This window comes from Larus michahellis, chromosome 6, assembly GCF_964199755.1.
Source record: "Larus michahellis chromosome 6, bLarMic1.1, whole genome shotgun sequence".
NCBI classification, from domain to species: Eukaryota; Metazoa; Chordata; class Aves; order Charadriiformes; family Laridae; genus Larus; species Larus michahellis.
The window spans coordinates 12,209,263-12,236,951 of NC_133901.1; the positions used below are offsets into that span (position 1 = coordinate 12,209,263).

The 27,689-nt window shown below is 42.0% G+C and overlaps 1 protein-coding gene across 3 annotated transcripts in view; it reads right to left on the bottom strand.

Annotated features, from left to right (window-relative positions):
• Positions 1 to 27,689, bottom strand: part of PPP2R3A (protein phosphatase 2 regulatory subunit B''alpha) — a 56,417-nt gene that overhangs the window by 13,923 nt on the left and 14,805 nt on the right. For 2 of the 3 annotated variants that reach the window (XM_074591990.1, XM_074591991.1), the window contains exons 3-6: positions 12,455 to 12,715; positions 10,069 to 10,172; positions 7,253 to 7,355; positions 5,321 to 5,395 (exon numbers count right to left, since the gene is read on the bottom strand). In XM_074591990.1, the coding sequence (XP_074448091.1) occupies positions 5,321 to 5,395; positions 7,253 to 7,355; positions 10,069 to 10,172; positions 12,455 to 12,715 (543 nt within the window). Of the gene's footprint in view, positions 1 to 5,320; positions 5,396 to 7,252; positions 7,356 to 10,068; positions 10,173 to 12,454; positions 12,716 to 20,777; positions 21,249 to 27,689 lie in introns of those variants that run through there. The other variant, XM_074591992.1, reaches the window with a different exon arrangement.

The following is a 27,689-nucleotide window of genomic DNA, read 5'->3' on the forward strand; positions in this document are numbered from 1 at the left end:
GTACTACTATCCTTAACTCACAGTGCAATCTGAAAGTAACACGACAGTTTCTGAAACAGTATTATCCATTTCCACTCTGCAAATAATTTCACTGCTCTTCATTCACAACTTTGAGCATGCAGATGCATTATTTATGTCAGGGAATGCATTCAAAGTGCCAACGAATCACTTTGAAACTGTGTTTTTCAGGTTTTAGGCACTGTAGCTTTCATGGACCTCACTTGAAATAGGGTTCTGCATCAGAAAAAATAAAAAAAAATAATAAATCAGGACTTTTGAAGAGGAAACGGGACATGTAAATGAAAGCCACAACTGATGTCTGACCTACTGTATCTGTAACGATGCCTCATTCTCTGGGTGGCCCCAGTGAAAGTAAGCAATAGAAGTTATCTGCCTGCATTCATCTTAGGTAGGTGTTAACCTCATTTGCTTTCTTTACTGATCTGCCTCTGGTGAAAGTGAGTAAAAAGCGTGGGGGGAACGCACAGACTGGTGAGAACCCCAGAGAAACCGTTCACTGCAGGAGCACACTCCCAAGGACCTAAAAAGCAAACTGAACTGTTCCCAGGCCACTGCTGTTTAACTTGTCAAATATCATTACAAAGTGGGGAAAATGCAAGTGTGTGATCAAGCACGTGCACGAATAAACTTAACAGAGGAAACAACAAACATCTTCAACAAGATAAATTAGAAATATAATTAATTTGATTATCAGCACTGAAATCTATGGAATATAATTCTTGTTGACCAAACATAATACAAACCTTTGATGTCTTTGACACCATGCTGATATATTATCCTAGAATTTTTGTAAACCTTAATAGCGCATGCTATTCCAACATGAAAATTAACTTAACACAACAATGTGGACATTACAGGGATCAATCCAGGGCAGCAGGGTTGGAACTAGATGACCTTTAAGGTCCCTTCCAACCCGAACCATTCTGTGATTCTGTAATCCGGTTAACAAATTAAATGGGGTAGATTTGTTGCTTAGCTGGAAGTAGCTTCGAGTGGGCAATCACCATTTAAGGGCCATGCTTTGACTCAGTCACACAAGCGCTGGTTCTTGTCCAGAACAAGTCTGGAAGCAAGTATGAGATCGCCGAGTCTGCTTTGGAACACGCAGATTAGTGAGACCATAAATGCTGACAAAATGCTGAGCACAAATAATTTTGAGAGCACCAAGAATGATTTGAGGACTCAAATTGTATTCTGAAGAGAGGTAGCTAATATATTCTACTTTGGTGAACACAACACCTATTGGTAGCTATCCTGGTCCTTAAAAGCCTACATGGGGCCATGCAGGACAGCAGGAGGACTTTTTTCATCTCTCATGAAATATAATAACTAGAAGCTGAAGTCAGCTTATTCAGACAGATAAGAGTGCGCTGCTTTTGCACTGCCATTGATTAACCACAGGGACAACCCCCAAAGAAACACTGCAGGCTCTTTACCGAGACTTCAAAGATGGATGTCCTTCTAAAGCCAGGTGTCAATTCCACTGCTGAAAGACGGATGTCCTTTCTAAAGTTGGATGTTAATTCCATTAAAACCAACCAAACAACAAATCTGTCCTAACTGTAGCAATTGCTGAGCAATGTTCTATGGCCTATGGAACGCAAGAGGTCAGACTAGGTAATCACAATGATTTTCTCTGGTCTTAAGCACAATGAAAAAGCCGTATGTTTGTTTCTTCGTTAATGCCTCTGTCAGCCACTGCCATTTTTGGACTTCGTCTGGCTTTTGCTTCCAGATTGCACAACAGCTCAGAGACTGAAGTCAGTCTCACCTCATACATAACCCATTATCCCACCTGTCAACTCTGTAGCAATTCTTAAAGATACAGGGTTTTCACACCGTTCCAAGGACTCAAAAATAACAATCCCAAGAATCAGAAAAAGGACCCCTAACCAGCAATCATCATCTTTTCCTCTGCCTGCAGGGTAATAAAAGACAACAAAATATCCCCTTGTTTGTGACATGCAAGAAACCATTCTCTATCAGACCACATTGATAAAGATGTTCCATCTGCTCTCTCCTCACCTAGCTGTAAAAATAAGGCATTCAGAGGTAAAACGGCATCTCTTTTAATCTCTGTTACCATGTCCAGTCACTCCCTGCAGGCTTTATTATTCCAATAATGGTCCAGTTTCAATGGATAGTACATAGTGTATATATCAGTATAAAATGTCAATACTTCCCTCTCTCTTTTCCAGGTTGTGAAAACCAAGCTGTCAAAAAAAGCATTTGGGAAACATCCTAGAACACAGCCTGAGAGGATTTGCAGCATTCTTGTCAGTTGTGCCTTACTGAAAGCCGTAACTGGCTTCATTTTTCCCAGCATGGAAGATTATTTATTCCGAATTCAGTACATAAGCCTGTGGAAGGGGAAGCCCCTTCCTATTTGCCAATTATCCTCATGTAATCTACCTCCAGGACCCAAACCATTGATGGGTCAGTTCTAGACCCTTCCCCAATCTTCCCATGGAAGAACAAAAGCAATACCACTTCTGGAAACACACACAAAGCTTTATTAAACCCCGTAGGCCATCTTCCCCTTACACATTCACTTTGGTAATACTGCATAAGCTGAAGCATTTTTCAACAAGCAATGTATTTTGCCAAGATGTTTTTAATTGACTCAGCTTTTCAACAACAGCATGCAGTGCTCACTCGGAGCCTTGTTTGAACATTCTGGGAGAAGTCATATTTTAAAAGCTTTTACAATAAATGCCACATGATATTCTGCATTGTCTTCACCACCTTCGGAAGTCAGTCTCTGTTGAAAGAAACACAAGTAATTTAATACAACAGCTTGCAGATACTAATACAGATTAAATTACAGCCTATTGCATCCAAAAGGCACCTCTAAAAGGTGAAGAGGTAGCAAAAAAGAAACCCCCTGAAACGTGCATACACATCTTACCCATACTAGACTGTTAGCTCATCTCCAGGTGATTTCAACCAAGTGATGCTGTATCCAGCAACGAACACATAAGCCAGTCTCTCCTTACGGCCCTCATCTGTAACACAAAAATAAAATGTGATTCTTGCACTGGCAGCAAATACAGCATTCTGTCACTGTAAGTAGGTATAAGGCACTCTACCTTGAAGGGATCAAAAGGATCCAAGTAGTTTCAAAATCCAAGGACAAAGCTGTTTCCTTCATTACCTCCTGGTGGAAATACTGAATTTTGTAACATTAAAGAGAGAAGTGCCAAACTGTCTGCGAAAGGAGATGTGAGAAATCAGAACTCCTGGTATCAGAGAGGAGAGCCACTGCTGCAGTGGGCCAAGTACTGCCACTCCAGATGGGAACAACCTGGCCCAACGCTCTGTCTGTCTCCTGAGGTCTTGACTCTTCTCCAACTCAGTGATCTGGCCAAGGCCAAACACGCTGAGCTCAGAAGGAATCTGTCTGTCAGCACAGACACCCAGAAGAGCATGGTCCTGCCAGTGTGAGGATGTCACAGCTTTGTGAGATTCGACGCTATGCATCAATCGCCTCAGCCACAAGCACCACTGTTTCCTGGCTGCCTGGGAGCAAGCCTAGAAAGCCACCTCTGTCAGAGTATTGTGAGTAACAGTGCCTAAAGGCTGAGCATGAAGTAGGAAAGCATGGTGGAGACATAAGCAGAATCAAAAAAGCACGGAGGAGCTTCACGTACTCATGAAGGGTCCGGTCCTGTGACTGCTTTATGGTGGTCACGCAGGCACAGGGAAGGTGTGGAAAAGGAGAGAGGAAGGAAAAGGTATTGCCCTTTTTCGTAGCAGCCTGCACTTCCACTATCTTGAAGTGGAACCTCTGCTTCACACAGCTGGTTGCTCAGACCAGAACACGCACTGCACCCCGATGAAGTGCAGGAAGTGCAGCAATTGTTGCTTCAGGACACCGAGGGTGATCATTTGGGGAATTACTCTACAAGGATATTTGTTTCTTGCCTTTATTCCCTCATTTAGACCCTGAAAAATACAGGAACAGCATATGACTTGAGCGGAGGAACCTGGAAAGGCAGATGCACAGAACTGCCTTTGCCACCATCCAACAGCCAGCATCAGGACAACCACACACTGTATCTTGACCTGCTCACTGGCAAAGAACAACTGGTTGATACTGCAGTCAGAAACTGATGCTAGAGTGACCTTCAGTCTTTCAGCTCTTACCTCTCCATGTACTTTAGACACAAAATACCAGGATACATGTGCCACAGGCACCTCCCACACTCACCCATTCACGTGCCTCCATAATTCCATGGCCACTGTTATACCTTAAGCATAGTAACTGGCCAGAGTAGGTATCTCTTGTTTTGCTCCATGGGGACTAAATATGTTGGTAACACACTGATGTTCACTGTCACATTCAAGTGCACCTAAACATTTAAAATTGATTCCCATTATAGATTTTCATAAAACATTAGTGTGACAGTTCCGGTTTTGCTCAGAGCAACTGTCTTTCTGCCATCTGCTCCTTGCAGGAAAGGAACCAGCCTGTGTCTGCCAGTAATCTCCCAGCTGCCATGATGTGGTGCAGCTGGCCCCCATGCAGACCCTGGCAAGCAAACAGGAGAAACTCTAAGCCCTTGAGCCCTATTGGGATACAGCTTCCATCAGGTCTGTCATTATTTGGATTTGTTACCGCTGCAGAGATAAAACATTGTAACGTTTATACCTTCTACGCAGATTCACACCCAACACGAGACAAGCTAGAGGCTTAAAAAAAGTACAAACTTATGAGATAAAGCACCAGTCTAACTACTGATTGCAAAGTTGGAACAAAGCTACAGAACAAAACCCAGTAACAAACACAAGTCACAGAAGCTCAGCAACTCAGAAAGACTAGATAGGCTTTCCGGCAAGAGCAAGAGGCAGGAGAATTGGACAGGAGACCCCTGTGTGCAATGGATGCTTTGTACCATGGAACGACCACAGATTTTCCATGCCTAAGTGACAGAAATCTTCAAACATATGGCTTTCCATGTCTCAGCAGCCCAGCAGAATTAGGGGTGACTTCGCAGCTCTCAAAGACCAAAGAAGGACCTCTCATTTTCCTTCATCAGGATTAAAGGCCAAAAATATTGTGATTTTATATATTTGCTTAAGACCAGAAAGAATCATTATTAACCTTTTGAATAACCTCTTGTACATACAGGCAGATTCATTTTTCCTTTGGAAGTAGTTATTAAAATAACTCACAGCCAGTAATATTAAAAACACCTATTTTTTGAAATAACTGAAGGATTTGCTGATGGGAACAGTGACGATTCATAAAGGGAGGGTTGGTAAGCGATGTCACAGGAGATCAAAGGAGCCAGCCTACCGTCGTAATATACCGGGAATGGAACTCCGGAGCATCCTTCAGGAACGTCAGCCCAGGATGCGTTTCCACCACATCCTGCAAGACAGGACCAAATAAAGTGAAATAGATTTTCTTCTCCTTTTAATGTTTATAAGTTACTTGGTTTACAAACCGATACTTGTGCTTACTTCTCAAAGTGTATTTGCAGCATTAACAATAAAACTGAAATGACATCTTTTTATCTATAAAGTGAGCCTTCCAGAAGTATAAGTAGAATACATTTTCTGGGCAATACGCACCTGTTGGGCCATTTTGATTTACTTAAGGACAGAAAAACAAAGGAAGAAAGTTAGTGAGTAGATGAAAACTCATTTTCATTGAATGAGACAAAAAATTAGTTAGTTGACCATGCAACTATCTCCTCTCCAAGAATATTTTTTTTCCTCCATTCATTGAAGATATTAACATTTATTAGAGCTAGGTGTCAGAAATAAACATTCCTTGAAAGGTTGAGAAAGTTGCCTTTTATGTCCTCCACAACACAAAAGCTCTTGTAAGCCTCAGAATGTACACAGATATGATCGGTGTTTTTCCAAAATTTACTTGAACTACCTGTGGAGATGCCTCTTTCTCAAGATCAGCTTTTTGCAAGCCAAACACTAGGTTACGATGCCAAATCTGCCAAGAAATGCATGACCAAAACCATGGAGAAACTGCTCAGATCTTGAATGAATCAGCTCAGATCCTGTATGAATCAACATTTTTGTAATTTCTACGTGTCTGACTCCTCCTCCATTAAGAAAAAAAACAAAGAAGCATTCAAAGATTTGCTTTGTCTGTACCATATGACAAAGGGATAGAGCAGACACAGTACCATTAGGGGTGTGACACGACCGGATTTTGGCCAGTCTAACTTGATGTCTAATATGATGGTGTAATATGGTGTAACATTGCTAGTCTCTGGTTGACTGACAAACAAGATTGTACATGCCTTTGATTGCACCAAGTAGATAAAAGGCAGAGCTGCTATCAACCAGGAAAGGCAGTGTGCCCAGTGGAGAAAAGAGGAAAAGGAAATTTATCCACCACAATCCCAGTTTTGTTTGAGACACAGAAACATCCAGTGCAGACACAAAAATCTTTCCCCAACAAAGCACCTCCATAGAGGTTTTGCATAGAGGGCAATACGCTGTGAGAAATCTAGAGATATGCGGAAAAGCTGGGAAACAGTGTCAACAGATGATCAGAGGAGCAGATGGACCTGATTTATAGAGAAACCCTAAAGAAACCCTAAATCTGTCTAGAGCCTGCCTAAATGGCCACAAGTAATTGAAGAATGTGATACTTTGCTTTGTTAAAAATATCACATGTGAATAAAAGAAAAAGAAAGCAATGAAATCAGCATGCACAGATTTAGCCTGAGTATTGGGGGGGGGAGGAGCAGCGAGACTTGTGCACTAGCAGGTTTAGAGGCACATACAGAATAACTGGAACCGCAAAGTTTTTTGCGAAGATTTCCACATGATCTGGTAGTCTTGCTAGACAAATTCAATTATAATTGTCTTGTCAAGCAACTTTTACAACTTTTCTAATAAGCTTTTATGTTGTGCAACAGCACCATGCATTTTTCCCAATACCCACCTAGAGAAATGGGGTAAATTTCAGCCTGGTTACCCAGGCACTGATAAATATGAATCCTAACAAGAGGCAAGAGACTAAATAAAGCTTTGACAATCCTCAGCGACTTTAGCAAGGTATACAGATGGTTGGCACTTATGCAAAATAGTCCACTTAAAATGCTTATTTCTATTTCACTCCAAAATAAACCCCACCCAGGTGCTCTTCAAATCAAAGGTCTGTGTATCCTTGGTAAACATTTAAAGACATGAAAATAAAGAAGTTACAAAATAAACATAGCTCTCTCCCCGTTCGCTGTTGAGCTGTTGCAGGTACCTGAAGCAGCGGGATGAAGTCTTCCTGTTCCAGGTAGTCACAGCTCGGCTTCGCTAAAAGGTACGTGAATCTGGACGCATCATCATGGCAGTTACGTAGGATTCTACAAGAGAGAGGAAGAGTTACTCCAACCACTTTGTGCCTCACAGAACAGTCACAAACTACAGCTGGACTATGAAGTGCCTTATCACATGTTACACAGTACATCTACACTGTGAATTATGCAAAGTTGGCCTCAGACTACCAGCGCCCATTTTCTTCAATACCTTTCATCAGCACCAAGATACTTGTACCCAGCGGAGCTTTTTTTTTTTCATGTTAATATTGCTGTGGTAAACAAGGTTTCTTATTGAAGCCTACTCTTACTTTGATTCCACAGCAGCCGCAGTATAAGTAACCTGACTTTTCAAAATGCTGCATGCTCACTCATCTCATTTGAAGTCAAGAGGACCAACCCAATGGGATGCCATACAAGACATGCTCTCCAATTTATTCCTTTACTATATGTCAATATTTGAGGATATTGCCGAACTACAATGACTAAATTTTCAACCAGAAACAAATCACTCTCCAGAAAGGAAAAGAGCATCCCTTGTTACTTCTGGCACAGCTGGCTGCTGTGTACTGAAGAACAGCCCAACGAAAAAATTAGTAGGACTGAGGATTCAGAGAAGCATGTAAATTCATTCCTTAGGTTGACAGTTTGCATCTGACACTGATTCTTGTCTCCGCTTTCTTCTAATACCTGGTAAAAGGTATCACAATTACTTAATTCACTCCAAACGGAACTACTCATAAAAACAGAAACTCCATGACATTTACCAAATCACTACTGAATACCTGTAACAGAAGAGAGTATTTGGATATATGAAACACTAAACTGTTTGTATAGTATAAGGGAATCAATAAATCCCTCAGAAAATTACCCTCTATTCTTTAATAACTGTGAAAATACAAATGCGTTGTTAATTATTTACTATGAGAGATTATTTAACCCTTCCTCTCTTGAAAGTGTATGAACTTATATTGAAACATAGTACTGAAACACCTGTAGTTTTCCTGCAGAGATCACACTGTAACTGGCTCTCTGCTAATTCTGGACTCATCACTCTTTACCAAAAGCAGACTTTACAAAAAAAAGTTTTTGTTTTTGTTTTTTTTTTTTTTTTTTGTTTTTTTTTAAAACAAGTCTCCCAGGAAAAAAGAAAAAAAAAAGGGGGGAAAAAGAAAAAAAAAAAAAAAAGGATTTAGTGGCTGACAAGCAATCCTGTTAGCTGCACACTCATATCACGCTGTCAATTAACAGATACATTCTAAACCAACTGCAGAAAAGGTGCTAATGTTTTAGCAAAAAAAAAAAAAAAAAAAAGTCAGGCACATAAATTCTGTGAATTCTAAAGCCATGTTTTAGGAGCAAACTAAAAGACCTGATTTTCAGAAGTATGCTATACCCAGCAACTCCTACTGACTTCAGATGAGCTCAGCCAGCACTAAGCACTTAGAAAAGTCAGGTCAGCTAGTAAGATGCTTAAAAATAGGCTTCAGCAATTAAAGATAACTATTTGAAAATTATGGCTGTGTTCAGATAACTGTAGTCTACCTTTACCAGGAACACTACATTTATTTCTGTCTATCACGTTTACAGAACAAATTTTGCTACTGTCAGAGGGGAAGAGGAAGGGGGGGGGGGGCGGAGAGAGAAATCTTTCTAAAAGAGCAATTAAAGTGAGAAAAGCATACAAAACTTGGCTTGGAAATGGTGTGGTTAAAAGAATACAGAAGAGGGGCATGACCACAGTCTGTAAATATCTAAAGGATGTGAAAGTCAGAGGAGTGAAAATATGTGGTATCATACATGAGGGATTAATTAGCAGTAATTGGAGGAACCTAAGGAAGGAAAAAATGTTGTCTGTGTCAAGGAAAACTTACTGACACAGTCACCCCCTAACATTTTTGCAATTTTGCCAGGGTAACTAGAAGCTGTTTTGACAATATTATCGCAGGAAATACTTTGGGAACTCGAGGTTAAAGGCTACTTTAAGAATCTGAAGAGCAACCATTAAGTCAAAAGTTAGAACTCTCTCTGGATATGAGATGGAGACATTGTTCAGGTGTTTCCCAAAGTAGACTAAAGCCTGAATCACCCTGGAGGGAAAAAGACTAGGCAAGAGAGCAAGTCTGTTCCATCTCACACCTCTGACTCCAAGCACGGTATCTCCAGAGCTCTCAAAAAGAAGCCTGGACAACGGTATGTGGAAGTGACTGTCAAACCCCACAGACTTATTGTACAGCATGCTTGAGGAAGGCAACCACCACTAAAGCTCCTGGAGTATCCACTTGTATGATGTTTCCTTATTTTACATTCCGCCTTCCTGTCCTGTAACATCATCACACGCCTCCTCTCCCCATTCCCAAAAGGCACTCAGTCAGTACACTGGTGTAGCAGCAATAAGGCCTCAGATAAATATATCCCAATACATCCACTGACATCTATCAGCCATCTCATGCAAGGCTGGCATATTTCTAGGGAGCACATTAATATATTTTATATGCCAACCAGACCAAAAAGCCTCATCATCTATAGAATTGCTTCAAAGTTTGTTGATACAGCATGGAAACAAGTCTTCAGGGAGTTTTAGGGAAGAAAACACAAGCTGATTGAGATTTTTAAGCCATTTATTTTCTTCTAAATAAGGGACAATGATTTAAAAAGTCTGGTAGAAGCAGGAAAAAAAAAAAAAGAACAGAAAAGAAAGGCTTCTATGGTAGACTGTTCTGTTTTTCCAGAAAGAGAATTTTGCATTTGCTATACTCACTTTCTCCACATAGATACAAAAGAGTGTACAGATACACATCCCGTCTTTTCTCCTCCCGAAGCATTGAACATAGGTGCTTTCCAGTAGAGTGGGCAGCCACATATCTGTAATGAGGAATACAAAGGCAGTCACAAGAGGACCCCACCTGTTTACACACTGAGTTCACCATCGGGACTTTTACATAAGGGAAATAAAGTGGTAACGGCACACAGATTAGTCAAAAAGCTATCTACTGTATGGCAAGGTTCAAAATCCACCAATAACTTTCTATTCTGTCATATGACTTTTTAAATAGCCGAGATATACGGCCTGTTAGGCCAGGAAAAAGATCAAAGACTATCAATCTCTTAAGCTCTGTCTTTGACTGAGCTGGTTAGCAAGACTCCCTGCAAAGTGAAGTGGAAAGAGAAAGGCATCTCCTTCCAGAAGAGACCACTCATCAAACCAGCTACCTCGTGACCTACCTTCGAAACAGACGACCCATTCTCTACATGGCCTGACTTCTCACTGACAGCAAGGGAACTTCAATTCTAATTATAGACAATTAACGATTAAATGCCTGAAGGTGAAATGATTCCCATCCTGTAGTTTTCAGTGCAGTGCCTTCCACATAAAGCAGCCCATTTTCCCAACACTGCTGGATCACAGCAGGATAACAAAAAATGAAAGCACAAATGGAGACCAATTCCAGCAAAAGGACCCCCTGAACAGCTTTTTAACTAGCCTCTGCAGAGGCTGCTAGCTTTCAGAATGGCAATCAGTGAAAGCTCACGCATTTTCTACTTTATAACACCTCAGAATGGCAGGCTGGGAAACAGCTTCAAATATTCAGCTGCTGACACCTTCAAGAAACCACCTTTTTACTACAAAGATCATTCCAGCCACCTTCATGACTCCAGCCAAGGTACCAAAACATCTGCAAAGCACAGGCCTGGGAGGGAGTGCAGCTGATTCAGGCCAGGCACAGGTAAGAAGGATATCACGCCAAATGGAAAGAAGAACATTTTTAAGAAGTAGCTGAGGCATCACTTCTGTTTTCCCCACAAGGCCTCTTTCACCTCTTCTATTAAGCAAGACTATCCTGCAAGCCCATTCTCAATGTTTTGTCTGGGCGTGCAGGTTTCTTTGGGAACCCCAGTCAGCATAAGAACTGCTTTCAGACTTAGCCATCCCTGTGTCGGGGGACTGTACTTCTACAGGGAGACTGTACTTCTACAGCTACTCTGAGGAAAGAATGACATTTACTTTCTGCTGTTTTCTTTGTGTAGATGATTCTCTCACATTTATTTCAGAGCCCCAAAGCTGGCACCGTTACAAATAATCCCACAGAACAGAAGAAAGCCTTAAAACAGCTAAATGGCGCAGAGCACATCCATGTAGAGACAGATGCAGAGACCAGACAGAAAGGCAGAGGTCTCTTCTATATCATGCTCCTGCTTTTCCCAGTTTGAACACGACAGGCCACACGCAGTTGCCTGTCTTGTCATAAAATCAGTTTCAAACCTTTTTTTTTTGGCCAAGCAAAGAAGTTTTTCTGTTTATGTTTCAGAAGATGGTTTACAAATAATGCCAATTTCTCTAAAAACAAACAAGCAAAAAACCAACCTGTCTCTCCTTTCAGAAAAATCTTCCTTCTTGGAAAACAAGTGCTCCTCTTGGCCACAACATCATTGCTCAATCTGCAGTGCCAAAGTCGCGTTCAGGGCAAGCTGAACATATGAGATGCGTCTGACAACTGCTAGTTTTAGATCAGCATTACTGAAAAACCATGGTTGAAGGGGAGGAAAACAGAACCACCCATCTGCGGCGTGCTCCCACGAGTGCTGTGTTTTGTTCCCTGAAGCCAGGAACTCATTAGCAGACCGTAACAACTCCAAGCCTGCTGACACCTGCATTACGGCTATTGAACGTACACATCTCAGTGGCTGAGGGTTGACTAAGCATTTCCCTCCTCTATGTCCAAGGAGGCGTAGGCTGGAAACTGCTTTCTCAAGCAATACTGCAACAGTCTACATAGAGCACGTCCAGCTTAGAGGGACCGCTAACCACAAAGAAGGCAGCTGGCACTACCTGAAGCCAGACTAAGTTCCTGCTATCTTCTGAGCGTAACTATGCAGGAAGAGCAAACCAAAAAATACAATTTATACTTGGTAAGAAATCCGAAAGAAGCATTTCGCAAATCAAAGCAAGAAAGAGCATACACATCACGTGACAAACAGCAAACCGAGCTCATCTTTGTTTATTATTTTCTTAATCTAAACAAAAACACTCAGAGCAAAAGGATATTTGTTCTTTTTTCACTAAAAAAGAGAACAGCTGTGAATACTTGATTAGTTTTAGTTTCAGTCTTTCTCTCCAAAAACCAAAAAACCTAGAGAATAGTTACCTTAGCAATTTTCCCCATTTCACAGACGTTTGCTTTCTCATCTTCAAACTCTGTAAAGGCTTCTTCAATCCTGGCAATGATCTCTTCATGATTAGTGCAGACATTTGGAAGTCCTTTAGGGAAGTAGAAACGTGGAATGTTTATGGACAAAGGGGTACTGCTGGTGGCTTTATTCACAGGCAGAAGAGTGCAAGGGTTAACTGCGGAGTTCAAAGGGACTGGGGATGAAGTTCCAGGTTTCTTCTCTTGTTTACTTTGAACCTGCAAATATAATGAATAACAAATACTTTTTAACAGCATGGCTTTCCGAGCAGGAGAAAATAGTTTGTGATCCCGGTGATTAGGAAAAAAAATTAAAGCCCACCATCAATTAAATTACAGCACAGTGATAAAAATGCATGTCTTAAGTAGCCAATTAAAATTTTTCTGCAATATCAAACATTCCAAATTTAGGATACATCACATCTGCTTTTATGCAGTTTCTGTGCACTTTATATATGTAGCTGTGGATTATGATACACTATTGAACCAGAAAAGAACTCACCCTGCAATTCTGCAACACCATAGAACAAGGACAACGCTACTTCGTCTCATGTTGGTCATGGTGTTGGCATTCTGCCCCATAAAGAGCAAAGCATCAAAATCTGATCTTTAGCATCTCCCCTTAGAACCAGAACACCCACTCACACAAACGTCTTGCCCCAAGTGTGAGCAAACTTACATTCATAACATCGACATTTTCCATCCCTTGGGAACATCATTTGCTCTGCCAAAGTACCGCTTCACAGATCAATTAAGGAAAGACTTGCAAGACTGTCTTCTAAATTTCAAGCAGCCTCTTATTCTATGCCCAACTTGAGCGGTCCAAGACAATTTTGATTGAATTTTCAATTTTTTAATGTCAATTTAGCCCTTAGGAATTACAAGCAGCCAGGACAGTTTGTCATTAGGCACCCACATGATACAGCACACAGAGTCGGTGCAAAACACAAAGGCTCTGGTCTGTTTACAACTCCAGTTGGAAGAGTCCTTTTGCAGGTGAAGCACCCAAATGTTTCACTGAATAAGCACCTACATCATTTGCTGAAAAATAAGGAGAAAACTGGAAATTGAAACCAGGCCTTCCACACGCCTGTTTGAAGGTGGTCTTTTCTCCCGTGCCTACCATCTCTTTTTTCATTAGCTCTACCATCCCAACACTCCTCTCCTGTCTGTAAGAAACATACGGCTGATATGGTCATCCCCACTAGATCACCTTTCTAACGGACCTCTGGAATCTTCCACCTCTAGTCATACATCAATATATTTCATAAAAGGCAGGATTTGTATTTCAGTACATAATGAGATCCTAAAATAGGTAATTTTTCAGACACAGGCGGGAATATTTTTTTTAAATGTTTTAAAATGTTTTTAAAAAAACTGAAAAGTAGTTACAGTATAAGCAGCAGAATTCAGATGATAGAGTGCCAAAGGATGACGAATTCCCTGCTCCCCCATGAATACACACTTTCTTGGGAAAAGGCGACAGACTCGCCTATTGCACAACGGTTTGAATGCAAGAGTTATATTAATATAACAACATATGTGATAAGAGGCTAATAAGGCAACAGTCAAGTAAATACAGCTGCAACTTTCACTTTGTTTATTCTATTTCAAAACAAAATGGTTTTAGGATAAAGCAGCCAAGTCCGAGTTCACTAAATACAGAAGAATGTATATGATGAACTGACTAAATGCTTTGCCTTATTATTTTTGAGAAACTTGGAGCTTTTTTCTTAACGCATACTGGATACTCCAACTTGCCATTGGTTTGCTCTCAGGAAGATGAAGTGAGAATTGTAAAAGCTTCCTTAAGCCCCGTTTTTTCTGCATTTTAGAATATTTTATAACCCATTCTTCAGAGACCTGTAAAATGAGAGATAGAATGACTTTCTTCCTCTTCACTCCTCTACTTCACTGCTCTCTCTTTAAATGGGGAGGAACCTCTTCCTTCTTCCAAATGCTGTCCCATCTCAGAAGCAGGAACACATGTGCTTGCACACACACGCCAGCCCAAGCATACTTTTGTACTGTAACTGCTCTGCACGGAACACATTAATCTGGAGCTTGGGTTCACTTAAGTCCTCCTCTCCTGCACCTCGCAACACAGGAACAACTGAAGACCACTTTCAGCCTTCAAGTTTTCTGAATGTATCAGTACTAGTATTCAGAGTCAGTATGGTTACCAAGATAGCTCTCAACCTTTGAAGAACAAGCCCAATTACCATCTGTTCTTCCTCCCTTCCTTGACTTTTCTGACTCTCCCACATACTGCACATCTTTGTGTCCTACCCCAAATGATGCTGGAGCTCAAAGTGGGACAGGAAAGATAGTCAAAGGGTCTGAGGCTCAAAATGTTACTGGGGCTGAAGACGGCTGTTGGACAGAGTAAGCATCAGCCTTGGTTACTCTGTCCCACAGTATGACAATGCAGGTAGGGGACCTGAAATGGTGGCAGGGGTTAAGCTGGAGGGTAAGTTGGTCACTCACTTTAGGAGCAGCAGCTCAATGGGTTAATAGAAGACAACCCTTCTCCTGGTTTCCTTTTGCTCTTTACTCAGTTGAGTAACAACAATGAAACCCAGACAGGCTGAATGTGGCTGGGAAGGGAGCACGTGGCCATGGAGTGGCCACTGCTGCATGTTAGAGGCACATGAAGATCCACCTCCTGCCCATGGCCGCTTGCTTCAGTAAGGGAGGCTAAGCAAGACAGGTGAATAGAGGGCCCTGAGGCAGGTCTTCTCAAGAAGCCTTCAACTGATTGGGAAATAGCTGGTTAGTGAAACGGACCTTTGTGCTTAAATCAAGCTAGTAATTTGGCTTGGAGGGCCTCTACAATCTGCCTCCCACCCCATCTGCCCCGCCTAGCTAGTGACTTTTCTAGCCATGACCCAACTCTACTCAGCAGCTTTCACTTTCTGGATTACAGCAGAGGGGAAATCTCTGCTGGTCTCTCACAGCACCATATTCATACAAACAATGCAAAGCTGGAACAGACAATGAGGTGCCAACTCCAGTCACTTGACTTCTATAATAGGACTTAACATCAGTTTGTCTTGAAAACCCACTTCTCTGAAACAGGTCTATTGCTCCTTAATCTCTTCAATGCACGCATGCACTCCTAGCTGTCAGGACTGTGAGGAACTAGAAAAGATTACTCAAATTTAACAAAAAGGTCCACAAACCAAAAGGAAGTTAGTGCCTCTCAAAGGGCACTAAGTCTTCACTTTAAAAAATATCCCCTTACACTACAAAACGATGATATAATTGGATTTTTTTTTTTCTTGGAAGGCAAAGAGGCACCCCCAAAGTAGACCACCACAACAGTACTGTGCCATTTTCCTCCTCTTCTGCATACCACATACATCCTGATGTGGCACAAGGCTCAAACCGATCTTCCTGTAACACAACTCATTCACTTTGCCCTGGCCTCCACCTTCTGAAAAGCAGAGCAACTCATTTTCCTCCAAGTACTGCAAAGTCAGTAACGTTTGGCACCAGCTCATACAAACCACAGGTCAGGACCCCAGAATCTACATTAATTTCCTGATCCACAACCACAACACAAGCCAGAAGGTTAGACATCCATAGGAGAAATAGGAGGAATGCTGCTGAGCTTCAAAGCAGGGAGCCAGCTGAGACACGGGTCTGCAGCTGACCTTCCCAGTAAGACTGAATCACTAACTCCTGCTCAGTCCAAGGCAAACACGGTGGAAGCACTGCTCATGGGTGGCTTCTTTTCAGAAGATTTTACTTCAGGAATAGAAATAAAATTTTTGAACTTTGTCTTCTTCCTTCTCACATAAGAAACGAGCTCTCTACAACAACACAAAGAGAAAACAACAAGCAGGATCCTGTTTCCTACAACAATCTTGCAAGCTAATACTCTGGGATGGGTATAACCAGATGTCAACCACTATGGAGACAGCAGGGAGTTAATTACAACTACTTGTGAAAAAATAAAGCGATATGAGTGGAATTTCTGTGGGAATTCCTTGGAAAAAAAACAGTTTCTTGTTGCAAAAAGTTAACCTTAAATGCCATTTGCTTAGTGGAACATATTTCTCCAACAGCAACATGCACTTTCAGAAAGGACAGCTAAAAAGATACTACAAATACCATAATAAATCTTTTAGCTTGTTCCCAATAGCTAACAGATTTTTTTTTTTTATTTTTTTTTTTTGCTAAAGTGGCAGGTGAGATTAAGGCCCATTTTAAAATACTGCTCTATAGCATAGTGTAATTTACCTTAACTAAAATCTGCCTCTCCACTATATCACCCTTTGCCAGTCATACAATTTATTTATGGACAGACTAGTGACAACTGCATTATAAATAAACCAGAGAGAACTACAGCCTCATTGTAGCTACACAAACAAAACACAGCAACTAAACCTCTGTTATCCAGGCCTGTCCGTCAGGGACTTGCCAGTCCCAGCAGAAAACTCCATGGAAGGAAGCAGTATCACGTCAAGTGCTCAAATACTTTCTACTCCTTCCTCCTGGCCCCAATCTCCAACAGGAGCCTAGATAATAAGTTTACCAGTTTCTTGTTTTTTTCCAAATGGGATTCTGTAATCCTCTTTTCTAGGGTACAGTGACTCAGCCTGGTTTCTCGCAGTCCACAGTGCTGACTTAATGTCTCCTTCCATTTTTTACAGTTCCTGTCTTACTGGAGTGTGATGGTAACTGGACACAAGCCATCCTCAGAGATTATCAGTTCTGATTTCTATCCTTTGCCCAAGACTTTCTCTTCCTTTCCTTCCCTGAAGCCCCTTCCCATCATTGTATCTTTCCGCTGCCTCTTTTTTACCCATCTCCAAGGGGACTAAGAACAGCAGAGGTTCATCTGCACGTGGCTCTCAACAGCACAGAGAGACTATGAGAAAATGGATTTCTGGAGAGAATCTTTTCTACTATAAATCGTAAACTCACCAGCAGAAGCAAAGTCCAATCATACCAAAACACACATGAAAATAAACTCTATCCAAGCAACACAGAATCACAAAAGGACTCAGGTGGGAACGGACACAGGGCTCACTCTAAGGCTAGATCACGTTCCTCATTGCCTTATCCAGTTGAGTTTTGAAAACACAGACTTTGCACGCCTCCACTGACAAATGTGCCTATAGATCCTTCCCACAACTGATATACTTCAGCCCATGCTCCAAATTCTTCCCTGAAAACTCCATGAAGAAAATAACCAGTGTGCATCCAGATCAATTCAGACAGAAGGGCAACAGTGGGCATAAACCCCTACTCCTTACAGATGCCCCACAGCAATTCTCATCTGTCCTGATTTGCAGATGACACTTACCTAGGGGGAAGGCTGGCATGATGAAAGGCAGAACCTCAGGCATGAGACAAAGTGACAAACTATTCAACTACTTCCATAAGAAAAGATGCCAAGTTCTCTATCTGCTCACAGCAACCCCAAGCATGGGCTGAGGTTGGGAATCCGCTGGCTGAGCAACAGCCCTGCTGAAGAGGATGTGGGGGAGATGGTGTGCACCAGGCTCAACATGAGCCTGCAGCATTGTCTAATTACAAATAAGGCAAACGATGTACTAGACGGCATTAGGAGTAGGGCCAGGAGAACAGGGGAAGTTATTATTATCTCCTGTGCCTGACACTAGTGAGGCTGCATCAGGACTACTGCAACCAATTTTGGGCCTTCAAAAGGGATGGGGAGAGACTGGACAGATCTACAGAAGGCAAATCAGATAGCCGGGGTCAGGAGCACGTGTCAGGAGAGACTGAGGGGCTGGGCCTGTTCAGCCAAGCAAAGAGGAAACTAAGGGATGGGCTAACGGCAGCCTACAGCTACTTGAAGCACGGTTACAGAGATAGTGGAGCCAAACTCTGTAGTGGTACATGGTGTAAGAGGGGAAACAGCAATAAACTGCAGCTTGTGAGGGTTAGGCAGGACAGCAGGAGGATGAATTTAATGGAGGGTAGAAAAGCCTGCAAGAGGTCACTGGAATGATGCGGGATGCATCCGTATATTTGGGGAGTTTTCAAGACTTGGAGAAAGACAGCTCTGGTGAGACCTACTCTTAGGAACAGTCTTCCTACAAGTGAGATGCTGGATTAGAGACCTCCCTACCTCCCTTCCTACCAGTGCTGCTCTGGGAGGCTCTCTGATCCTTCCATGAAAGTCCTGCAAAAGATGAGCACAAGAGCTGAAATTTACAGCTCTTAAGAGATGTGGGTTTTTGCAAAAAACCTTCTCTCTTGCCTTTCTGGCCAACGTCTACATGTTCCACAAACTACCTATACTCATCTCTCTGCTCCCTATCATCACCTTATTACCTTTCCTCCTGCTAGCGCTTTTTCTGTACTTAGTGAGTCCAATTACCTCTGCTCTCATCTCACACTAACACACCCAAGCCACAAGATATAACCCCACAAAAATTAGCATCTCACTGCTGCCAAGTGCTCCCATCTCTGTCCTCCACTCCCAAACGTACCTTGTCACTGCACACCAAGTGCCAGCTCCAGAGCTTGCCAGACCCTTCTGTGAAACGATTTAACCCACTTGGAAAGGCAGAAAACAGACTTAGCTTTGTTGCTGGATGATAGTCTACTGTGTTACGAGTTAAGGCAGCTCACAGAAAGGCCCGTGGGGTCCAGTTCAAGACAGGGTGACACACGGTGAGGGGGTAGCAAGAGGGGAAAAGTAGTGAAAGAAAGAGAAGAGGAAGTAAGACTATCTTTTTTTTCATCTGCACTTGCCCACTGCATTGGAATCACAGACTGGTTTAGGTTGGAAGGGACCTTAAAGATCATCCGGTTCCCGCCCCCTGCCTGGGGCAGGGACACCTCCCACCAGACCAGGTTGCTCCAAGCCCCGTCCAACCTGGCCTTGAACACCTCCAGGGATGGGGCAGCCACAGCTTCTCTGGGCAACCTGGGCCAGGGGCTCACCACCCTCACAGCAAAGAATTTCTTCCTGAGAAGAGATCTCTTCTCCCTGAGAAGAAATCTAAATCTCCCCTCTTTCAGTTTAAAAGCATTCCCCCCTCATCGCTCCACTCCCTCATAAAGAGTCCCTCCCCATATCTCCTATAGGGACTGGAAGGGGCTCTAAGGTCTCCCCGGAGCCTCCTCTTCTCCAGGCGGAACACCCCCAACTCTCTCAGCCTGTCTTCATAGGAGAGATTCACTTGCCTTGGATCTGCAGCACCAGAGCAGTTATTCTCGATGCATTTAGTGGTGAAGGTCGCTGCTCCTACTGCAGACCAGGCAGAGGGCTCATGCACCAAAGGCTTGTCAATGTTTCCAGCTGGTCTACTAGGAGATCTTATCTCTCCCTGCAAACCATACCCCAATTGTGTCCTTAGGTGATCAGACTAACTCTGGAGAGTGAACTTAGCAGTGCTGCGTGGTTCTTATTAGTCTCTTCTAAATTGCTCGTGGTCCCCACCCAAGCTATTACTACACATCATTACTTCATGCAATTCTCCTCTAGGGAGTGAAAAACCATGTTCCAGAGATTAACCTCATAGATGTACTTTAGCCTGTCACCAGAAATCATGAGAACAAAATGCGCTACAATATACTCTGGAACAATTTTAATAGCTCTTTCTTAGGAAACAGCTGCACCGCTCATAATTTCAACTTTTTAACTTCCTGAGTCACTGATTATTTAAATATAGATGAAGCTCAAAATGGGCTGATTTCAGCATATTGTGACCCCCTGTAAATCTGGCGTGGCTACATGCCCATTTGGTGTCCTAGCATAAACTACTCCAATCTTTTACCAATTGTCCCAGAAAGCGAGGACAGCAGCTGGGATTTACCCTTTCTTTGGTTACATCTCCATGATCTTAAGGGCCTTTTCCAAGCTAAATGATCCTATGATCCTATTCTCTCTCTGTCAAAGCCAGGTAGGCTGGTCTGTGCACAAATTCGTACAGTGGAGAACACAACCAACTAAATACAGCAGAATGTTGTGGTTGTTCCACATGCAACAAGAAACATTCAGAGCAATCACATACACAAAGAGGGTTTTTCTTACAAAAAACACAGAAAAGTTTTAATAGTCTTAACACTATTTCTCCCTATTAAATCACTGCCCTTGCTGTTAATTTTTTCCCCTTGTTTACAAAGACATTTTAACTCTGCAATCTAAGCCTGGAAGGTTTATTTTTAAACCTGCTGGTATCTAGCTGCAAATAACTTTCTGCAAATAGATACGCCTAGAGGGACACAGTTTGATTCTCTGATCCAATAAAAAATACAAAGCAAGAGAAAAAGAAAAAGAAATGCCAAGCATTCAAACCTGGGCCTGCTGGAATGACTTCAGCCTCCTCTTGAATCGAGATGGAAGAACAAAGTCACAGCCCTTCGCAAGGAAAGCTAGCTCCCCTCCCAAGTCTGGGTCCCTCCGCAGAGAACTCTCCTTGATCATCATCCTGGTGAGCTCCTAAGCAGATGTTGCCCTTTCCAGAAGGGGCACAGGGACTCTGCAGGAGACCACGTCAAGACCAGCACGTTGCTTTCTTGGTTTTGATTTTTTACAGGCAAAAAATGGCAAATGGCTTCAACATACTATGTCTTCTCTCTCTTCACAAGGACAACATCTAGAGATCTTATCTTACTCCTGAAGCCAGACCTCCCTTTTTTAACTGATATTCAAAGTATCTTTCAGTACCACCAGGATCTTCTGCCTTCTTGTAATACTTTAATTGAGAAACATGATCTACAACAGAATCTATTTCCCTGCTGGCTACATGACAGACAATCTGTCCTTGGCTTGTAATAGGCCAGGGGTAATATGGGAAAGGAAGCACCCACCACCACTACCAAGAGTGCTAAAATTAGACGCACTGCAGAAGTGGCTAAATATACCATCTTCCCCAATAGTTCTTACTTTATGTGCTTCAGTGCTGAAACCTGAGGTACAAACTTGCATCAGGCAGACTCAGCTAGAGTTAAACCCCATGCTTCGGCCAAGGCCCGTGCGCGTATGATGCTGGTGGTTTGAGGTCCCTGCTTTTGAGGCGATGAAGCAGATCATCAACATTCGTTCCCACACTAGACCAAAGGCTGTAATTTTCAAAAAAAACCATCAATTTTTCCTTCTGGCTTGGAAAAAGCAAATCATCTGGTTTCTTAACGCCAAGCAAGCACATAAGGGTGATCTTGGATAATAAGATCAGGCATTCTAAAGCAGTCCTTAAGAACAACTGTTTCAAAAAAGACACCAAAATACATCATTCTTTTTATTCACTTTTCCCATAGCTCTCACAAGGCAAAGCAATTCTCAGTGGACAATAGTCTACTCTTTCTCTGTGCGACCTTAAGAAAGTTGACTTCAGACTCTTGCTCAGACTTTGTCTAGGCTTTTAAAAAAAGTGTATTCTCCCCCTCCTATCATGACAATGGTGCTGAACAAAGGCCTAAATTCTTGCTCCACAAGATGAACAAACACCTAGTCCCATGGCCTGCTTTCCCTACTTGACTTTAGAAGTCCTAACTACTTTGCCAGTTTACTTTGTAACACAGCTTAGTAACACAGAACAATGTCTGATTTCTAGCTAGTAGGGCTTGCTTTTAGCTAAGACACTGCATTTGAAATGAAAAGGTTTAACTGAGCCTCACCAACAGAAAGCTTTTATTGGACAACACGCACCTCCAATATCCTTCTCTTCCTTTTTTGCTGTAGGAGGTCCAAGGTTACTTCATATACAGCACCACTTAATATGACTACAGATAGGCATAGAAACAGCCTATCCAAAAGGGTGCTCTTACTATCATAAGTCTGCTCTTGTCCAGTTAAATAGGCTATTCACTAAAGGAGAGACACACACACATGCCCCCACAGCTGATGTTCACAAAAGGAATTTTTTTAATGTCTTCATAAATCTGTATCAAACCCCCCAAGATTATTTTCTCTCCTGTTGCTTCTCAATCATCAGACGATGGTCCCACAACCTGGGCTGCGGAATCCAGTTCTTCATGAAAGATTTGACACGAATGTAGCACAGTTTTGGTTCCTTTAGGTCACTGTAACTATGTCTAAATTGTGCAACCTGGGAGTTGAAAAAGCTGTGAAGTCCATGTGTATATTCACAGCTACAAGTCCAAAGAATCACAAGGTTATTACAGCATCATCAGCCTACTTCGCCATGTGCCCTGCAAGTGAATATGAAGCATAACAGAGTTACAGGATGAAGATGGGAATGAGAAATGGAGCCCTAAAAAAGAAAAAGGCAGGCAGCAACGTTTTCACTGGAATTGCCACTGAGTGAAGGATACACAGATCCATACGCAACAGTTTTGGAATACATTTTCGTTTTCTTACTCTGACAATTTTTTCTAAGCATTAAGGCTCACAAGGCTCCCCTGTACAGGCCGTCCTGCACATCTTGTATAGCAGTGTGTCAGAAGGTGATTTATTTTAAATCATCTGTGGCAAGTGTACTTACTTCATCTTCAATTGAACTCTCACCCTGCTTACAGACTGCCCCTCTTCTTACAGACTGCAGAGGAAGCATAGACCAAAGAACCTCTCATATCTACAGCTGCATCCAGACCAGCTACAATGGGCTTTAAAAGATGTATACATGAAAGAGACATACTAATCTAGCAGCTGCTACTTGAAAAAAAAAAAAAAAAAAAAAATCAAAGCAGCCACATACTTTTCATTTGCAAATTAACCAGTCACAAAAGATCCCGGAATTTGGGGTCTTTTTTGCACTGATAACCTGGAAAAATACACTGATCTGGAGGCAAAGCTTGCTGTGCCTAAATTCCAACCTGCACTATAGCACGTTCCTAGCACAGTACTTTCTATCCTCAAAACACACAAAGTGGGTATAAATAAAAACATAAATATACAGTACTATGAGAAATTAACAGTAAGAGAATCTTGTATCAACAGTTTCAAAGTCAACAGGACAAAATCCACAGCAGAAAAATCTGGTATCAACAGCCTACAGACCAACTGAGCAAACGGCAGCCATATTTAGAAATTTGTCTTTGCTGTAAGTGACCCAGTTTCAAGCGTGAAGGTGAGAGATGTCAAATGTAAAGAGGTGTCAGATTGCCTTCGTTAGCCACCAGAACACAGAAGGAATCTCACCTGTGTCTAAAGCTGGATGCTTAGTCCTAAAAGATTTGGATGATTTAATCATCACAGGACTTAGCTGTACCCCAAAGCCTGGCTGCAACACTTCAGTGCACTCTGTATAGCTGAGAAGGGCACCAGCTTCAACTGTTTTCAAAACAGATTAAACTTTTCCAGCAACAATGTGACTTTTTCTTGGTTTTAGAGCCAATGAGGCTGAAAAACTCAACATGTATCACTAGGCTTTGTTTCACCTACCTTTAGATGTCTACTTCAAGACAAATCAACTTCACACGAGCAGAGACTGTATCTGCCCTGATTACAAAAGGCGCCCGTTTGCCACAAACACGTCCGCAAGTGTTTGGAACTGGTTCTTTTAATTCTTTAATTTCGTCTGATTTCTTTTTTTTTTCCCCTGTGTCATCTTTGATTCTGAGATACTTTAAGATTTACTTACTATTTTCATTTGTCCCAATAACTATTACAAAACAGAAAAAAAGGCACCCCTTTTTACTTTGTGGGTTTAGAAATAATGAATAATTGATGTCTGAAAAGAGTACAGATCGTGTGTACAGCTTAATTGACAGATATGACCAATATCTGATCAAAACAATTTGTAACATATGTAGATGGAAGCTGATTTTACAGAAAAAAGTTTTCAGTTTTATTTTTTGGATGCATTGATTACTTCATGACAAAGTTAAAGTCACTATGATGTTACAAAAGATACTTTTTACAGTTAATTGCCCCACACAAGATGCTTCATAAGCATATCATTAAATCCGCAAAACAGAGCGGCACATAGAATTATCCAGTAGCATTCTGAAGGGGCAGAGTTACGAAGTTGACAGGTCAACCCTTATGTATGATAATGAAATAGTCTTAATTCCACTCAAAGCCATCTTCGGGCCACCTCTTTAAGTATGCAAGATAGACATTCTGATACATAAAAGCAAGGTGGCCTCAGGACAACGCTTTAGATCACAGGAAGCTAGGAACACTTCTGAGGGTCCCAGCAATACCCCCCCACACCCCATCAGCCATTCAGGCAAGGCAGGATTAGATAGATGCTACCTATAGCCAGCCCAGAGGAAACACATGGCAGCAGGGAGCAGCCTCTGCACTCTACAATCCAAGGCATAACATAGTTAGACAAGGTGCTCTGAGACCACTTCTCAACTCTGTAAACCCTCTGCTCCCAGACCCACAGCCCCCGCCCAGAGACAGCTGTACCACCCTTTTGACCTCAGTGGAAGCAATTCCATTTATTAATCTTGTATACCAGCATCATAGTCAGTATAAAGAAAGATTCAAAACCATGTAGAGGCATGGAGGAGAGAGAAATGGGAAGCAGGACTGCTCCTTCTGGCTCACTACACCACGAGTAATCCTTTTGAGAAGGGATACCCACCAGAGGAAGGACAAAAAGGAGGCCTCTTTTTGTATCAAACCCTGCTCCTGGTCTCTGCTCCCAAAATTATTCACAAACTTTATCCAACAGCTCTTAAAATAAAATGCATGAACAGGGCCGGAGCAGAGCCCTGCACTACTCAAACTTGATTCTGAAAACAGAATGAGTAAGTTTCTTACAGGCTTTTCTAGGGTACTTTCACTAAGTACCAAGTATTCTGCAAGCATAAACTGAATTTAAATGTTCTTGTCGTCCTGTACAGGTGGTAGACCAAGGACACAGAGTTAAGGTCAAAATCATCCACCACTGACTTTTCCAAGGACTTTTCAGAAGATGACGTTTTACTCAGAAGGTAGCACCCTCTACCTTCCAAAGAAACCCCTGACACTCAGCACTTCCACAGATCAGGCCAGAGAATCCCAACAGCTCCATCTCCACCTTCTTCACTACTCACTGGTTCCAGTTTCTCCTGCTTCCCCTCACACCTGTCAGTCCACCCAGGCTTCACTCCTTATTGCCCTCCCATCTAGAGACAAAAATACAGCTAAATATTCGGAGGGGTTGCTAGTCTCTAACAGACAACTGAACTGTTTTCATTGAACTATTTCTTTCAAGAACAACATATTAAGAATCAACTTAAGCACACAGAACAGGAAATTTTAAAATAAGTAGTTGGAGGGTTTAGAGATAAGCAATGGAAAAATGGACCTCAATGGGAAATGTCGGACAGTCTAAAAGTATGCAATACTTCTGGCCTGCCTGAAAGAAGCATTATGTGCTCTGTAAAACTGATGGACTTCTTGAGTATTCATGTCCTAGTTTCTAAATATTTTGGTTTTGAAAATTAAGAGGCAAGTAATTCTATTGTTCTCTGTGGAGAATCATAATTGGTTTTATGATAAAGGGAAAAGTCTGTTGCTGATATAAATTAGCACAGATTTCAACGCAGATACAGCAACTAAGCCAGCAAACAATCCAGTCTGAAACAGCTCTCCCTTACCCTTTTCATTGCTTAGGATTTGAGGGATATTAATACTGTCACAACCTTCATAAATGAAAGCTGCACTGTGTTTTCATTGCTATTAGATCTCTGGGGGTTTTGTGTGTGTGCATAACTATTTGATAACAGTTCTATGAGCCCTAAAAAATATAACAAATACTTTACATATTATTCATTCGGGCACACATGCAATACTGAATCAGAATCCACATGGAGCTCCAGCCAGATCCAGAGTCATCTAGGAACACAGAGGTATTCCCCAGATGCTATACCTAGAGAGGACCTTGTGTCCACATCTATACTATGATTAACAGTAAACCTTAGAGTAAGTGTAGAGCCAGCAGGTCAGATGACTTTTGCCCACTCTGCTAAGGGCTAACTCCCTCTGAAGGGTACCAGCTGCATCCATGCTGCGCAGTGCTCAGCCCAGGCTCCTTCCAGCTCCTCTGGGTCCCCAAGACAGCTATTCCCTCTCAATCTTTGGTTCTAGGCATCTACACAAAGCCAAGGATTGTACTGCTGCACGGAAGAGAAAAGCTCTTGCAGTATGGGTGCGTATTATAGGTCCATAGAAAGCAGGCTGGGAGCAAACTAACACACAGGCTAATTAACTAACACAGGTGGGTGATTAGGGAAACAGGAGCTGGTAAGAGACCAGACTGATAAGCTATTTGACAGTGTAAATGCATCCAATTTTCAAGTATTATAGAAAAACTGCCACAAAGTCAGCGTCACTTCATCAAACACATTTTTGTTTGAAGTTCACAAGTTAGAAAATTCTGTAAGTTAATATAAAAGGCAAGAATAGCTATTATAAAAGATCACTTTAAAGCTTTTGGAGCTGCTTAATTCTACACTCTTTGAGGAAAAAAGACTCTTTCCCTTGCTAGAGATATCAGACAAGGTTATACTCACCATTTTCTGTAAGATGCCCAGAGAAACATCAGAAACACTTGGAGAGTCTAGTCTAAAGAGATCTCAGCACTGTCGTTTAGGGTCAGACAGGCCGCACCCAGGTCCTTTCAGAATTGCACCAAATACCTGTATTTTCAGGCAAGTGGACTGTTTTGAAGACACGCACATTGTGCTTCAACTAGAAAGAACTGTGAAAGTTCACTTACAACCCGGGCACTTTTTCAATGCCTATGTGGAAGGCGGATTTTGGAAATTGAAGCCCTCTCTGTGCACTTGGCAGTTTGTCACCAAGTTGTCTTGAAAATTTGGCACTCCTTATCAAATGAAAAGCCTTGGCTTCCCTCTAAAGCAGGCTCCCACCAAGACCCTTCTTCCTGGGAAAACCTACCCCTCATTTGAGAGATACAAGCAATGCAGACTCCACAATGACTCTATGCATTGGGGATAGGGAAAAGAAAACTAAATTTTCCTAGATTTTGACATTCATGCCATGGATGATCTCTCTCTTCAGGAACTAGTGATAAGGAAAACAACAAAGGCTGTTGGAGTCTGCTCGGAGATGGGAAAGGCAGAGGTAGAACATTCAGTTCTCAGTGAAGTGGTGAGATTCTCCCAGGAATAAAGTAGTTAGCTAAAAATTGTTTCTACCTTCTACTATAAAGGACCCATTTAAATCACCAGCAGGAAAGGAACAAGCTCAAAGGGGAAACCACACATCAGGGCATATTTTGTTTGCTTAGGGGTTTTAGTTTCCTTTTTTTGTTTGTATTTAAATAAATGCTACATTTCTGCCAAG